The sequence below is a fragment of the Indicator indicator genome, chromosome 35, assembly GCF_027791375.1.
Source record: "Indicator indicator isolate 239-I01 chromosome 35, UM_Iind_1.1, whole genome shotgun sequence".
Taxonomy (NCBI): domain Eukaryota; kingdom Metazoa; phylum Chordata; class Aves; order Piciformes; family Indicatoridae; genus Indicator; species Indicator indicator.
The window spans coordinates 6,115,187-6,131,034 of NC_072044.1; the positions used below are offsets into that span (position 1 = coordinate 6,115,187).

At 55.7% G+C, this 15,848-nt stretch overlaps 1 protein-coding gene across 1 annotated transcript in view; it reads right to left on the bottom strand.

Annotated features, from left to right (window-relative positions):
- Window positions 1-15,848, bottom strand: part of SCUBE3 (signal peptide, CUB domain and EGF like domain containing 3) — a 33,369-nt gene that overhangs the window by 12,425 nt on the left and 5,096 nt on the right. The window contains exons 2-6 of the mRNA XM_054395819.1: window positions 10,937-11,059; window positions 10,687-10,812; window positions 7,647-7,781; window positions 5,092-5,217; window positions 4,625-4,741 (exon numbers count right to left, since the gene is read on the bottom strand). Coding sequence (XP_054251794.1) covers window positions 4,625-4,741; window positions 5,092-5,217; window positions 7,647-7,781; window positions 10,687-10,812; window positions 10,937-11,059 — 627 coding nt within the window. The remainder of the gene's footprint in view (window positions 1-4,624; window positions 4,742-5,091; window positions 5,218-7,646; window positions 7,782-10,686; window positions 10,813-10,936; window positions 11,060-15,848) is intronic.

Consider the following 15,848-nt stretch of genomic DNA (forward strand, 5'->3'; position numbering starts at 1 on the left):
CCCAGCTCCGCTCTCATTTTCCAATCACCACACCATGGAAAACCTTACTCTGCTCGACACCCATCACCAGGGCAGGAATGGAGTCCATGCCCATGCCCATGCCCCCGCAACACCCTGCCCACGCACGCTCCGGCTTCGCCTCCAGCTGCTGGGAAGCAGCAATCACAGCAGGATCAGGATCCCACAAGCCTAAGGAGATAATTGCGCGGTAACTGGAGGGATTACAGCTGGGTTGGCTGGAGTTCGGCGACAACATGGAGCTGGGGGGTCCCCTCTTGTCCCACCCCTGGGAGAAAGGCTCTGCAGAGCCCCTCGAAAGCTGCTGGTGGTGCTCCCCTTCATGCACCCACAGATCCTCCTGGATGAGGCAGGAGTTTGCATGCGCCCAGCAGACTCATCAACAAGATTCCCACAGCAGACAAGTAGCTGCCACCTTCAGACTGCCTCAGCTTCCTTGTTAGTGGAGCAGAGGTGTCACCTTACCTTGATGAAAGGCTTAGACACCCGACAGAGGTTCAGCGAAATCCTTGGGGAAGCAGCTGAGGTGCTTACCCTGATGAAGGCTTTGCAATTTGCTGCAGCTCTGGGTGGGGAGCCTCTGAGCATGGTTTGCTGGGCCAGCCCTGGGACACCCTGAATGCTTCCACAGCCACAGAGGGGACCATCCCAGAGTGGGTGGGCTCCAGGGGTGGGGGTTAACTTTGGAAGCACACAGCACAGAGATGGGCATGAGCATCCCCCTCCCTATCACACAAGCCACTGGCTGCCCACCACTCACTCCTCTTGGGCTTGCTTGGCAGTGGTGAGGGAATAACCATTGCCACAGCTCCTAGAAAGAAGATCAGCACCCCCTGCACTGAACTGGGTGAATCAAAGCAACAAAAGAACCCCACCTCATGCAAGCACAGCCAGGGAGAGGTTATTTTTCTGTCACCAGAAGTAAGCTTAAGGCCAGGCTTGCTATGAGGGGGTTGGAAGTGGCAGCAGCAGGGCAGGGTTAATGAGGCATGCGGTTAGCAGCAGCTCAGCCCCCCGAGCCCAGTTATAGTCTCGAGCTGAGAGACCACCTAGGGTTAGACCCCTTCATAGAGATAGAGAGAATGAAGATATTTACCATTAGAAAACGTCTCAAGGATAACGTGTTGCTGGAAGTGTCTCTCCCCTGTTTGACATTATAAAAAAGCAATTTAGAAGCAGTGTCCAGCAAGGAGCTCGCCTGGTGCAACCCGGTAGCGAGCTCCACTCCTCTGCCTTGCCAGCCTGTTGCAGATTCTCCCTTTGGGTTTTTATTCCCCCCACCTCCCAAAAGAGCCAAACACTGAGATTTGGGGCCAGTGCTCTTGACTCCTCCGTCACCCTGTCTGCAGCATCCCGTGTCCCGCAGCTTCTCCAACGCCCTGCAGTTTCACGGAGCCCCGGGGGAGCAGCGGGAAGTGCGCAGAGGAACGTTAGTGCAGGGTTAGTCTGGGGAGCCGGGGCCGGTCCGAGCCCCCACCACGGCCAAGCCTGGCTGTGCCGGGGCAGTTTGCAGTCTCCAGGAGGGGCCCTGCATGGCCACAGGCCTCGGGAAGGTGACAGCACTTGCATCACTTGGATTTGGCCGGCAAGCCGGCGGTGAGCCCAAACTTTGGGTGCACTCGGGCTGCTCATCCTCAGATGTGTGTTGTGCAGGGAGCCCTGGTGAGGCATGGCACAGTGCCGGGGTGCTGAGCACCCGAGGGACAGTATGACAACCTGAGGGGGACAAATGGCCAAGAAGGGGATGAGGGCAGCCTGGGCAAAGGCGCAGACCCCAAAATCAGTGCTAAAACACCCAGGAACCACTTCTGGGGATCGCCTTAAAAAATTAACTTGAGCTTTGCCCTGCAATGGAACCTCTGCTTGTCAGCAGCCATGCATGCCTGGGAGATGTCCCTCCTTCGCCCTGGTCATTCTGGGGAGGCACAAGGGACCCCAGCACTTCTTTTTGTTCTCTTATGTGGCCTGAGCTCTATGGCAGTGCAGGACTGAAGCTGGAAAGCCCCCAGATGAGCATGGGTTTGGGGTGCTTGGGGCACATCGACCAAGTAGAGACGAGGGTATCCCCGAGAAACAGCGACGGGTCCATGCGGGGGAAGGAGAGCAGAAGGGGAAAAGAGGGGAACCGGCCCCTGGTTGTGCCTGTGCTGTCCTGGGAGGCTCAAGCTGAGGGCATAGACCCAGCAGCCAGGACATGAGGTGCTGGGCTCTGCAGGGACCATGTCCTCCTCAGGGAGGTCGATGTGTGTGGAGGAGCTTGCATGGCATGCTCATGGCCACCCATGGCGTGTCCTTGAGCCCTGCTTTTCCATTCCCAGAACCCTCCTACGCTGTGGTCCCTTCAACGTCCCCAGCATTAACCCAGCAGCAGGGTCCAGCACATCCCCCACTGCCTGCCACGCTCCCAGCGCCACTGGCTTCACAGAGCTGGGGAGCATCGGCGGAGACACCAAAGAAACACCCGGGCACAGGTCAGGAAATCGTCTATAAAACTTGGGATGGGTTTAGTTTCCCTCTCATCTGATCACATTTCCTCCCTAGCCACCACCTCCTGGGGGCTCGGCGCAAGCAGGGGGACAGCAATGGCCTCGCTGCATCCCAAATGTTGGTGAGTAAGGCAGCTGCAATGGTGCCCTGGCTTGCAAATCTTCCCAGAAAGCCAAAATCTGCATGGCCCGTGACAGACCAGTTTGCATCTCCTCATGGGCGCTGCACCCTGGGCTGCTCGGGGAGGGCTGGGCGGGTGGGGGTGTTTATGTGCTTTTTTTAAAAGCAAAAGCAATTTAAGAGGCTGCTTTCAGAGCATAAATATAAATATCGAAGGTCATCGGCCTCCCCTCCCGGCTCCCCATCCCCCCCGAGCCTGCAGACATGTTGGGAGCCATTAGGGCTGCCCTGCCTCACTCAGAGGGGTGTTATTCATTATCCACATTTTTAAAAGCAGCAATAAAAAGCGGAAAAATGAAAACCAGCGGCCGTGGCCTTATGAAGCTGTCACTCAGAGGGGCTGCCTGCGCTTCCTGCCGCGTGGTGTGATCTGAAGAGAACCTGGACCGGGGGCCTGTCCCGGCAGCCATCAAACGCACCGCGTACAATTTCAAAGCCCATGGCCCGGGGAGCGAGTTTGGCTTTTCCCTTGCTGGAAACTTTATTCCCCTTGAAATGATGAAATATTTCAGAGGAAATGGGGAAGGGGCGGCGGAGGGAGCACCGGGGAGGGCTGTTTGCTGAGCCCGGGCCGTAAAACAAGAAAGGATGGCTATAAATACCCGAGCAGGTACCTCAGCCGTAAATCTGCCGTCCGGGCATCCCTGCGGGGCGGCCGCCTGCTCCCAGTGGCCTGAGCACAATCCCACAGTGTTCCCGTAGCGGGGCTGGAGGCCGGGAACCCCCCAGGGGACACGGGAGCTGGGCGTGCCCCTTCCTGCAGAGATGAGGCTGCAGGTCCAAAGGGATACGGAAGACACTGGCAGTGGGTTTGGGACTGGTGCTGTTCCCAAAATCCTCCATCATGCTGTTTGGTTCCTCTCAGCAAGATGGGTGAGTGGAGAGCTCAGGGGAATCTACCAGCTCTGGAGGGGAGATGCCTTGCCAGCAGACACAGTGCACAGTATCAGGATGAAGTGGGAAATTTTGGCCAAGGCTCTGAGGATGGGCAGCTTTGGAGCCGCCTAGATCCTACTGTCACACCTGCAGTGCCAAGACCCTCCAACATATGGACCCCTCTCAGCATGCCCCAAATCATGATGTGCTTCCCAGACCTGCTATCCCACCTTCTGCACCCAGCCAGCTAGGAACATCATTATGGTGCCAAACCTCCCCAGATCTTCGCCCCAGCACTGTCAGCAGACACCCAGGGACCTCTGTGCACAAGGAACATGCAGCCTGACACACCCCAGGCTCCCATTCCCCTTTGCAGGAGTGCTCCCTGCCTAGGCACGACAGCAACCCCATGGGTGGCCTTAATCACTCTCAGAGTGTAACATTTTCTTAAATCGAATCAGCTGCACAGCAGCACAAGGCTCATGAAACCAGCAAATCCTCCACCTCCACCTGATGTTTTGCAACTTGAAAACACACAGGACAGGGCAGCTGGGGGTGGGTGCCTTGTCAGGTTGCTTGGGGTTGTGGTTTTTTTCCCCATAAGACAACAGTTCCTGAGCCCGAGCCCCAGCCCTGTGAGGCCAAATCCAAACAACCACCATGGCCAAATCTGGCCCCTCCACATCCCTCCTCAAGTGCTGACAGTGACAAATTTAGCATGGGGCTATCTTCACCCCTCTCCCTCCAGCAGCATGGAAGGAGGCAGGGACCCCTGTCCACACCTTGACACAACCCACCAGTCCCCAGATGTCCCCATAAGCATGCCCGTGGCCACTTCTGCTCTTAGCAGTTGAGCAGTGACACATCTCCATACCATGCAGGTCCCTGCAGCATCCCTCACACACACACTGAGTGTGTGACTGAGTTTCTCCAGTCTCAGCAAAAGGACATGCCTCATCCCCAAAACCTGATAAAAGCCTTCCTCTGTCTGCCAAGATCAAAGTGCCCAGGGAGCAAGCCGAGCCACCCTATGCTCCAAGCCCTGTGTCAGGCTCACGCCTACCGATGCAGGTGACGCCGTCTGAGTGCAGCAGGAACTTGACATGGCAGCCACACTTGGGCCCCTGCTCGGTGTCATCGCAGGTGTGCTGGCAGCCCCCATTCCCGTAGTTGCAGGTCACTGTGAGAGGCAAAGCACCAACTGTCACCCAGAGTCCCAGGCCCCTCTTGCCCACCTGTGGGGAAGTGATTTGGTGGCAGTGGCTTAGCAGCAGTAGGGGGGTCCTGCGCTCTGGGTGAGTGGTTGGACTGCATGAGCTCAGAGATCTGTTCCAAGCTCAACAGTTCTGTGAATCTGTGAAGGGCAACACATGCAGAGCCAGGCATGCCAGGGGGAAATGAAGCCAGAGAGCTTCAGGCTCAATAAACCAAGGGGTTAGGGCTTTGCAGCAGGGCCAGGAAGTGTCTACCATGAGGACAAGGTTAGGGGTCCCTGGGAAGCAGTGTCCCCATCCCTGGAGTGCTCCTTACGTTTGCAGTCACGTTGGTTTTTGGTGAGCTCGAAGCCAGGGCGGCACTCACAGGCGATGCCCCCCTTGGGGGTCTCCCGGCAGATGTGGGCGCAGCCGTGATTCTTATTCATGCAGTTCATTCCTTCTGATGGAGACAAGGAAGCAAAGTAAAGATCTCAAAGCTCCCAAGGCAGGGGCAGGATGTGTGGGGTGAGATGGGGATGGGAAGATGGGGAAATGGGGAGAGGATAACCCCAGGCAGCACCGCAAAAGGAGCACCTCCTGGCACAGAGCAGCTCAGGAAGGTGGACAAAGCCACCCTGGAGCTCTGAACCTTTGATTTCACTCCCACTGGATTGGGTGAGACCCTGCTGCCACACCTTGGGGCAAGCATAGGGTAAAAAAGCTGCTGCTGCCCACCATCCCTGCCTGGTACTGACAGGAAGGAACGATGCAGCCCCTTTTTGACAGACGAAGAGGACAGGGTGAGCATGGTTGTGAATGCAGAGCCCCGGGCTGGCAGCCATGGCATTGTCCAAGGAAGAGTTTTGGGGAGCCAGAGCTGGCTGCTAGTGGGGACAGCTCTGGAGCTGCTCTGCTGGGAAGAGCCCCAGGGCTCTGTAGGGCTATGGAGAAATTAACAACTCCAGAAGGGTTCACATGCTGGCAGTCCCTGGGCAGTGATGGTTTGGGGAGCTGCCATTTCTCTCTTGCTGACCTGTCCACAGCCTCCTCCTGCCTTAGCCTCTCTTGGGGCATGGGGACACCCAGCTGCAGAAAGCTGGCTTCAGCAGATGCCAAGCAGGGTATTGTCAGGAGTTTATGAGGCATTTAACAAAACCCACAGCAAGCCAGGGATGGCTTCCAGGAGATGCAAATGCCTGCTCAGGGCCTTTTTCTGGTAGAGGGAGGGAGTCAGCTCCTTTCCAGGCACTCAGTGCTGAGCCCGCCATGGGGTGAGTGATGCCAGTGTCAGGTTGGGGAACTGGACAGAGCTGCAAGCCAATGGGCTGCTAAGATCCTGGGGCAGGAGAATGAGGAAAGATTCTAATGGGGTCAGGGCTCTTGAAGGAAAATGTTGGGAAACACCAAGCATTCACAGGAAGGGGTTTCAAAGCCTTGTAGATGTGGTGCTGAGGGACATGGGTTAGTGGTGACCTGGCAGTGCTGGCTTAATGGTTGGACTCGATGACCTTATGAGTCTTGTCCAACCAAAATGATTCTGAGATGCCACCTAGGCACAGCATCCACCTCTGCTGCACAATGCTGGGCACAGCAACCCCTTGGTGCCTACAACTGTTCCCCAGGAAGGGAGTCCTTGAGCTTTGCACCTCCTTTAATCTTTCCTCTCTCTACAATGTCATCATTGGCTCTTGCACCATGTCAAGACTCTGCTTGTCATAGAATCATAGAACTGTTTTGGTTGGAAAAGACCTCTAAGATCATCCAGTGCAACCATCATCCTAAAACCACCGTTTTGCTTTTGGTGACTCTGCTGTCATCTTCAGGCTAAGTGTGACAATACGCAGTGAGTCCTAACCCTTGGCCTCTCCTTACTAGGAGGGACTGGTGAGAGAGAGCGGCAGTGCCATGGTGCTGCAGGAAGGGGCTCCTGGGATCCATCCCACAGCCCAGCAGCTTTTCATCCCCTCTGCTGAGGAGGGAAAGATGAAAACAAGAGGGACACTGAGAAATAGAGAAAGGGCAGAGGGAAAGAAGAAAGTATCCTGCCAGGGTAGGAGAAGACAGAAGGAGCTGGCAAGAATCCCAGATAGAAGGAAGCAGCCATGGCATTGAAGTTTAGCTCTCTCACATTGAATGCTTCTACCTTGGCAGGGCCTGGGAGCCAGGAGTAAGTCAGAATGAGCTTGAACATTTGACCTCAGGTTGTTCAGCTCTCTGCCTTTTCCAGGCTCACTGGGGACCAGCTGCAACCCTTCCACATGTCATCCTTAGCAGCTGATCCTGAGCCCAAGCTTGGGGACCACAGAGCAGTTCTGAGATCTGTGTCAGTGTGCAGAAGTAACACAGACATCCCTGGACCAGTGACACTCTGCAACCTTCAGCTCAAACCCCAGCACCTGCATCCATGCCCCTAGCAGGAGCCACCCACTGCATCACCAAGGGAGCTCCACCCCTCCTGGGCATACATGGGATGAAGATGGGAGATGCCACCATGGCCGAGCCATCCTGGCCTGGGCAATGTTGCCCCAGAAGCTCGAGGGACCAATGCAGCTGGGAAGGAGGAAAGGAAAGCAGAACCCACTCAGCTGGCTTTACCAAGCAGTGAAGATAAAAATCAGCAGACACAAAAATCTCTCCCTCCCGTTTTTGCAAAAAAAAATTCTCCAGACAGCAGCAATTTAGAGTTTTGCAGGGTGCTGTAGGCTCTCTGGGTAACTTTCACTTAACAAACCACTTTGGATACAGGACGCACATCCTCCCTTCAGTGATGCTGTGTGCTGACTGAGGGGCCTGTGAGGGCTTTTTATTACCCTGCAGCACAGGGAGAGACCTGCCCAATAACCACAGATGACAGTGGGTGCTCCAGGGTGGGGGGCAGCAGGCACTGACCTTCAGGGCGCTGGATGCAGGTGTGTTGATTGTCACTGAGGAAGAAGCCCTCCCGGCAGAAGCACTCATAGCTGCCCATCATATTGACACAGGTCTGCTGGCAGCCGCCGTTGCCCTCTGAGCACTCATCCAGGTCTGCAAAGGGAAGGTGACGTGGGGTGAGTGTGGCTCTGTGGCATGCTGAGGGGATGGGGAATGGGGTGTGACAGTTTTGCAAAGTGGCAAATCAGTTTTGCTTTACATCTGTGATCCCCCAGGTCTCCCTAGAAAAAAAAAAAAAGGGGGGGGATGTCTTAAGTCTGCAGGGGTCGAAGGCAAAGCCCATCAAGGGGTGGGTCTCAGAGGCTGTGCATCTTCTCTGGCTGATGGCAAAAAAAGGTTTCATTGTGCGGGTGGGAATGCCAAACCACAAAGAAAGGGATTCTCCTTGTCCCAGGACCCTCGAAGTACCCAGGATGCTTGGCTGGGATGCTGGCTGTAGCCATCCCTCTCTTCCAGCCCCTCTGAGTCTCCTGCTGGCTGGGGATGCCTGCATTTCATTAGGGGGAGCTGGGAAACCTTAGCCCAGAGCAGGGATAATTGCTTTAACAAACCAAGGCTGGAAGGGGCTAGAGATGTGCATCTGTGACAGCAGCAATGCCTTTGTCCTGGGCTGCTCCTGCTCCACCCCTGAAAATCCCTCACTCAGTGAAGAGCAACAGCTCATCGCTCTCTCCAGAGGGGTATTGGGGACAACGGTCCAGGATCAACCCCCTGCTGCCCTGAGGTTCCAGAGCAGCTGAAATGCCAGGCTCAGGCAGAGACAAACCTCTGCTGCAGCCACCCCTGCCCCCTCCACCCACAGTCTGGGGTGGGGGAGTGAAGGGCCCCGTGCCAGAGAAAACCTCCCCTGACCTCAAGCATTGCAGAGCTGGGGGCTGAGGGGAAAGCTGAGCCTGACAGAAACACTGGAATTGAGTTGGGCACGTGCTTGGGGGTTTCAGTCAGGGTCCCCCCAGGACCAACCTTCTTCCTGAGCTGCACGCACCCAAACCCTTTGCTTCTGGGAGATGGGTGGATGCCCTGCCCCAGACAAGCCCTTGTGGATGCTGCAAGCCTGGAGATACTCAGAAATCAAACCAGAGGCTGCAGCTCTGACTGGAAAATGCTATGGAAACACAGCAGAGGAGCACCGTGGAAACCTGCTACCTTGGAAGGGAGGTGTTGAAAACATCATCTTACAGTTAGGCACCCACAGGACAGGCTTGGGCTGACAGCCAGGCTGCAGCCAGGGAAAAAAAAGACATCCTCTGTTGTGGCAGGAGGCTTGCAGCTTCCTCCAGGGCTCACCCCAGCCAAGCTATGTCCTGCAGATGCCAATAACACTCTTCAAATCCCCCCACTTATAACAAGGGCTTAACGTCCTGCAGCTTCTTCTTGGAGCTCCACACTAGAACAAGGAGGCAGCCGTTCAAACCCACTGGCTGAAACGATACCCTGCTGCTCTAATACCTATCTTATTAAATACAACAGAGATGAGCAGAAGGCAGCAGGGCCCATGTCAGGACAGGGGCTTGAATTCCTGTCCTGGTTCAAAAGGTCGTCTGGAATGGGTAATGTGGGAGCTGGTGAGCTCCGACCAGCACCCTGACCCATGTTTGGCTCAGCCGTTGTCCGTGGCATCGGCGAGCTCAGGCAAGTGCCTCTGCTTCTGTTTCATCTGGCTTAGACGGGATGCTCGCAGGCAAAGCACAGTCAGGATGAGGAGGAAGGAGAAAGGGGGAAACCTGCCCGTGTTCATCCTTGCTGCCTCCCGAGAGTAGCCACTAAGCGAACCCAGCTGGACCCGTGAGGATGTCTGCATCCTCATCGGTAAAATGGGCTCCAGGGGCTAAGCCTTCACCATTCCTATGGTAAAACAACGCAGCTGAAATGCGGGATGAGCCCCGCAAAGGCTTAAGGGGGAACCTGGGGTTGCTGTCTCCCAGGTTCCCCGCTCACCCGGCTGCTCCCCAACCACCTCCATCCCCTCCCACTCTGCTCTCTAAACGCACGACGTCTGCGGCTCGCCGAGCCCGGCTTTTCTTTCTTCTCCTCCGGCTCATCCTCCCCCGAGAGAGGAAGGCAGAGCCGCCCGCGTCTCCTCCCAGCTGTGTAAATCTCCCCCCTCCTCGAGAAGGCTGTGAAGGTCCCGGTGATGGTGGTTAATGCAAAGCGTATGTGGCCCAAATCCCTTCCCCCACCCCTCCTCCTCTTCCCAGTGATGAGCTCATTAATGACCCTTCCGCAGACACTAGTTACCACATAGCACGAGCTGCGGGCGGGGAGAAGGTAGGCGGCTTTGTACGCTGCTGATCCCACCCGTGAGTACCATGGGAGGAAGCGGGCGCCGGGGCGCGGCCGGACCCGGGGCTCTGCCGGGAGCTTTGGCTTGGCCGCGGCCGGATGGAGTTTGGGACGGTGGGAAGCGGCGGGGAGGATGCGCGGCTGCTCCGTAGGCAGATGCTGGGTTTGTCTTGGCCCAGAGATTATTTACCCAGTCCTTTCGTCGGTTCCCATCCCCACCGTATTTGGTATGAACTCATCTATTTTGGCAGGTGCAGGGCTGACCTCAAGCACGAGCGGAGAGGGCGGCAGGGCTCGGGTGAGCATCGCTGGCCGCACAGCAGAGCCGCCGGCCCGGCCACTCGCTGCAGCAGGATGCGGCTGCAGGGAGGCTGTGGCTTGCGACCAGCATCCCCGAACCCAACCCTCCCTGCTCTGCCCTACCTCAGCATCCTCTAGTCTATCAATGGACCATGGAGCAATTTTTTCCCCAGCACAGAGCATCCTCCTTCGGTGTCACACCCATGTCCCCTGTGAGCCAGCGCAGCATGACACATGCCTGCAGCTGACTTGCTCCTTTGGGAGTGCCACCACTGTCCCCTGGCTCTGCAATGGGTCTGGGTGGGCAGTCAGAGCTCAGGAAAGAAAGCCAGTAGGCTGGTCCCAAGGTGGCAGAGCCGCGTGGCCGTGACACATCGGTGTCCCACCCTGGTGAGTGCCAGGGGCCTCTCCTTACCCAGGCAGTTGTGGCCATCGTGTGACAGGCGGAAGCCATCATAGCAGGTGCAGCGATAGTTGCCAGGGATGTTGACGCACTCGTGGACACAGCCTGCATTGTCTTCCCTCTCACACTCATCCACGTCTGTGGGCAGAGGAGAGCAGGATAGCTATGGGGCTGCCCCAGCTGAGGATGGACACAACTCACTGCATGGGTGCTGCTCTCCATCTCCAGCACGTTTGTGACGCAGCTGATATTGTGCCCCTACCTTTGCAGTGCTTCCCATCACCAGTGTAGCCAGACTTGCAGATGCACTTGTAGGACTTGGGGGTATTCTGGCAGATGGCATCGATGTGGCAGTTGTCAGTGCCTTCCACACACTCGTCAACATCTGCAAGAGAGGTGAGGGAAGCAATGGGGAGAGCCTTGGGTGGAAATGATGGGGAAAACTGAGGGAGTGATGGGGAGTGACAAAGGAGTGATGGAGAAAGACCAGGGAGAGATAAGGAGACCCGGGGGTGCAATGCAGAAAGATGGTGGAGCACTGGGGAGAGGTGGGACAGCGATGGGCAGAGCCCAGGGAGTTCTTCTCCCCACTGGAGCCATCCCCACCTGAGACAATGAAAGAGCAGCCTCCAGTTTTTCAACCAGCCCATGAACCAGCAAAGCCAGAGAGAGCGACACTGCCTTGCTCCTCAGTGGTTGTCACACTCAGCCCTGACACCACGGGCTCACTGAGCTGCACATGCTGAACTGCTGGCTCTGCTCCCGAACAGCACCACCTGTGTCCCCTCTCTCATAGGAGCCACCTGAGGACTCCTCGACCCTTTTCCCATGTCTGATGATAGGAAATGCCACTCAGGTGCCCGCAGTGCAGGCTGGAGCCAGCCCAGGCAGAGGTGAAAGTCTCTGTCTCCAATTAGCTGCTTCCTGAGCTCAGCAGTCACCCAAACAGTCATCATCGCTGCTATTCTTAGGCTCAGGAATGTGCACGAATTAGTGGGGACTGCACTAAATAAACCTGGGAGCTGGGAGCGGGAAACAAGAGGGAGAACCAGGAAAAACATCAAGGCTTCCTCAGGGTCACAGCCAAAATCCGTGTTGCCCTCATCCCCTTTTGCCTCTCAACCCATTTATCTGGGATGCAGCATCATGGTACCCAGGACATTGTATCCAGAGCACCAATTGTACACCAGCAGTGGCCTCAAGGGGTGGTGCCCAAGAGTTTGCCGTATCAGGCGGCCACAGAGTGGAGGTTTTAATTATTTTGGAAGCAGATAAGTCTGCAGCATGTGGGGTGGAGGTTTGTGAACAAGAGGCTGCTCATCTGGCTGCTCTCTGCCTTCTCTGCACAGGCAATAAGGGGGATGTGGTGCCCTGGAGTGGGCACATCCCTCACTGGCTGGCAGTGGTGCACAGCAGCTGGGTACAGGTCGGGGCTGAGCATAGCCTGCGGCCCCTTGAATACGAGCAGGTCTCCCAGAGCACCCCAGGCTCCCCACTCTGGCTCCACAGGCATGTGGGGAGTGTCAGTGCTGCTTGTGAGGGGGTTCTCTTACATTCTCCATCGGGATGGTCCCACCAGGGAAGGGGGATATGAGAGTCCTCCAGCTTCCCTGTACTCAATGAAGAAGAGCCTGAGGCTGTGATGCTCTCAAATGCTTTTAAACAGCTGTTTTTCAGCAGCCCCAAGAACAGAATTGCTCCAGGATGTCATGAAAATTCTCTGTCAGTCCCAATGGGATGGTGGCCATGGCCATAGGACTGCTGTCCTGAGCCTTGTTCCGGCCACCCCGGGAGCTGTGAGTCACAGGGAGGAGAGCTTTGCCTCCACGGTGGGAGGCAGCACGCGCCTGCCTTTGTCTAAATATTTACAGCCTGCATCATATTTGTTGTTTGACATTGGCTGTGGCCCATGGCCACCATGGCCTCCCCTGGGCCATTAATCACTGGCTGGAGTGACCCACCACAGTGGGGATGCTGGAGGGGATTGCATGGGGGACCACCACCATCGCCACCAGCACCCGCAGCACCCACCACCACCCATCCTGTGCTGTGACATTCCCAGCACCCAGTGGCATCCCAGGCCAGAGGCTCTCAGCCCATCCTGCACTGGGGGTGCCACAGAGGCTCGTGGGGGCTACTGTCCCTTTGGGCAGCTGAGCGTGCTTCAAGTTTGGTTCCTTCCCAGCCAAACTTCACACGTGGCTGCAAACTCCATCCCTACTCAGGGGCATAGCCACCCCATCACATCCCTGACCCACCAGTGAAGGCTCCATCCTACAAACCCAAGAGTGTGCAAATAATCATTGGTGAAAAACCCTGCAGGGCCACATGAGTGCAGAGCTTGCTCCTTCCCAAGCATTTTCATGCTTAAAGAGCCTTGTGGCACTGGATGAAGAGCCTCCATCACCATTTGGCATTACAACACCTACCCCTCCCATATCTGGCATCTCTCATAGGGCTCTGGGGTGGGTGATGTACTCAACACTGGTGAGGCCACACCTTGAATACTGGGTTCTGATTTGGGACCCTGACTCCAAGAAGGACATTGATGTGCTGGAGTGTTTTCAGAGAAGCTGTTGAAGGGTCCAGAGAACAGGTGTAGTGCACCTTGGGCACCCACCCTCATGCACAGGTGGGTGCCAGCACCTGAACAGCTCAGTCCATCCACCATTCCCCTTTTTCCCTCCCCTGAAAACCAGGGAAAACACGAAACATTGATCAGACATCACATCTTTGACATTTTCCCAGCCTTTTGCCAGAAATCTCTCTTTTTGAGAGGCTATTTTCTATTTATTTTTCTTCCTAAACCCTCAGACTCCAGACAATGACCCAAGTCTATGCAGCACTGCATGCAGTGTGGAGCATTTCCCACTCACACCCCTGTGTTATTGTTTTATCCCAGAATGGCAGAGGCTGGAAAGGACCTCTGGAGATCATCCAGCCCAACCCCCAGCCAAGGCAGGGTCATCACAGTGTCCAGGTGGGTTTGGAATGTGTCCAGAGATGGAGACTCTGGGGCAGCCTGCTCCAGGGCTCCACCACCCTTAAATGAAAGAAGTTCCTCCTCATGTTCAGATGAACTTCTGATGTCCCAATGCCCATCACCCCTTGTTCTGGCACTGGGCACCACTGAACAAAGCCTGATCTGAAGCTCCTGATATCCACCCTTGAAATATTGATCAGCACTGATGAGATCAACCCTCAGTCTTCTCTTCTCCAGGCTAAAGCCCCAAGTCCCTCAGCCCTTCCTCATCACAGAGATGTTCCAAGTCCCTCAGCATCTCTGGAGCCCTATTTTTTTTCTCTCTCTCTTCCCCCTCCCCACCCCCCCCCACCCCCCCCACCTCCCCCATCCCTCACCCCTTTCCATTCTGTTTCTCCAAGATGCCTCTAACTTTGGAATGGTGACACAGTGGCAAAAGCACAAAAGAAAACATTACACATTTACCACTCTGTCATTTTTCCAAAGCTGGAGACATTGTAAAGGTTACAGGATTGGGGGGGGGTGGGAGGGGGGGGGAAAGGGGAGAAAAAACTTTGTGTGTGTGGGAAGCATGAATAAATACCCTCTTCAGCATCCCAAGAACCATCCTGAAACTGGCAAAGATCCAAAAATCCTAATTTCAGACTGCTGAAATTCTGGCTTCTCAGAGGTCTTCTTCAGGAATGATGTAGTGAAAGAAAAACAAACAAACAAACAAATCCAAATCAAAAAGTCCTCTGAAAACTGAAGGTTTTGCATTTTCTGTCCACACAAGCAGTGTTTTCCCATGCAGGGCAGCCATCTGTTCCCACAGGAGAGCCCTCTTCATCCAAAGGAACGCAGGCAGCCATGCTGCAGGTGCCCCCAGCCTGAGGGATTTCATTTAAAGCCAAGCAAAGAGCTTTTTACCACAACCCCCTTTGCTGACATTCCCAGCCCTGTTTGCTCTCCCAAATGCCTTGCTAGAGTGTGCCCTGCTCATCTCCCTGCTGGGGGGGGTCCTTCCGACTGCAAGATCCCAAATGCAGGAGGGTATTTTTTTTTGGGGGGGGGGGGAGTTCACCAGCCAGGATGCCCCATAGAGCTCCATGAATAATACAAGATGTCCATCTTCAGCCAAAGTTCATAGAATGGATTCACAGAATGGTAGAGGTGGAAAGGACCTCCAGAGAATCACTGAGTTCAAACCCCCTCCAAAGCAGAGTAACCAAATATTTCATAGAATCACAGAATGGTTTAGCTTGGAAGGGACCTTGAATTCATCCAGTTCCAACCCCCTGCCATGGGCAGGGACACCTCTCACCAGTGCAGACTGCTCAAGGCCTCATCCAGCTTGACTCTGAACACCTACAGGGAAGGGGTATCCACAACCACCATGCTGCCCTTCACCAAAAGTTGCCCAAGTGGGCCCAAAGCAGATGGCAGGGATGGGCACATCATGCCCCAGACCCCAGGGGTTTTGCACCAGGCAGGGAATTACACCTCAGGGAAGATGTTGAGTCCTGCTGGGGTCCAGGGTTTTCACTAACCTCCAGTGGCGCCTGCTCCCCACCCTGCCCCATCTCCTCACCCAGCCACACATTGGGACCAGTGAGGGCTGGTCAGAGGGCGAAGAGCACTCTGGGCATGGCTGCCAGGCCGCGCAGGGGGTTGTGGTGAGGGGCAGGAGCTGTGCTCGCCCCAGGCCATGCTCTGGATTCCGTTGTGGGTGGGATTTTCCAGGCTGGCTGCTGGGCCCCGTTCCGCTCCAGCTGCAGCTTTCTTCTCCATTTCAAAGGCAGCACAGGCAGCCGGCTGCTCTGCCACTGCCATTTGGAGCTGCTGAAGAGCAGGGTGAGATCACCCAGCACCCCCAGTCCCAGCACCCAGCACACCCAGCGGGCAGGTAAAGGGTGAAACTGAGGCTGGCAGGGCAGATGGCGGCAGTGCCCACAGGAACCCCAGGTGCCAGGCTTGTGCCTGTGGATTTGTAGAGTCTGGGCTGAGGCTCTCCCCTCACTCTCTTATTCTGTTGTAGATGACAAATAACACACAATAAAAGATGGTTTTATACGAAGGCTGAAAGTCCCAACAGATTCATGGAACAGTTTGGGTTGGAAGGGACCTTAAAGATCATCCAGTTCGAACCCCCCTGCCATGGACAGGGTCACCTTCACTAGTCTGGGTTGCTCAAGGCCCCAAGTCTGAAGAG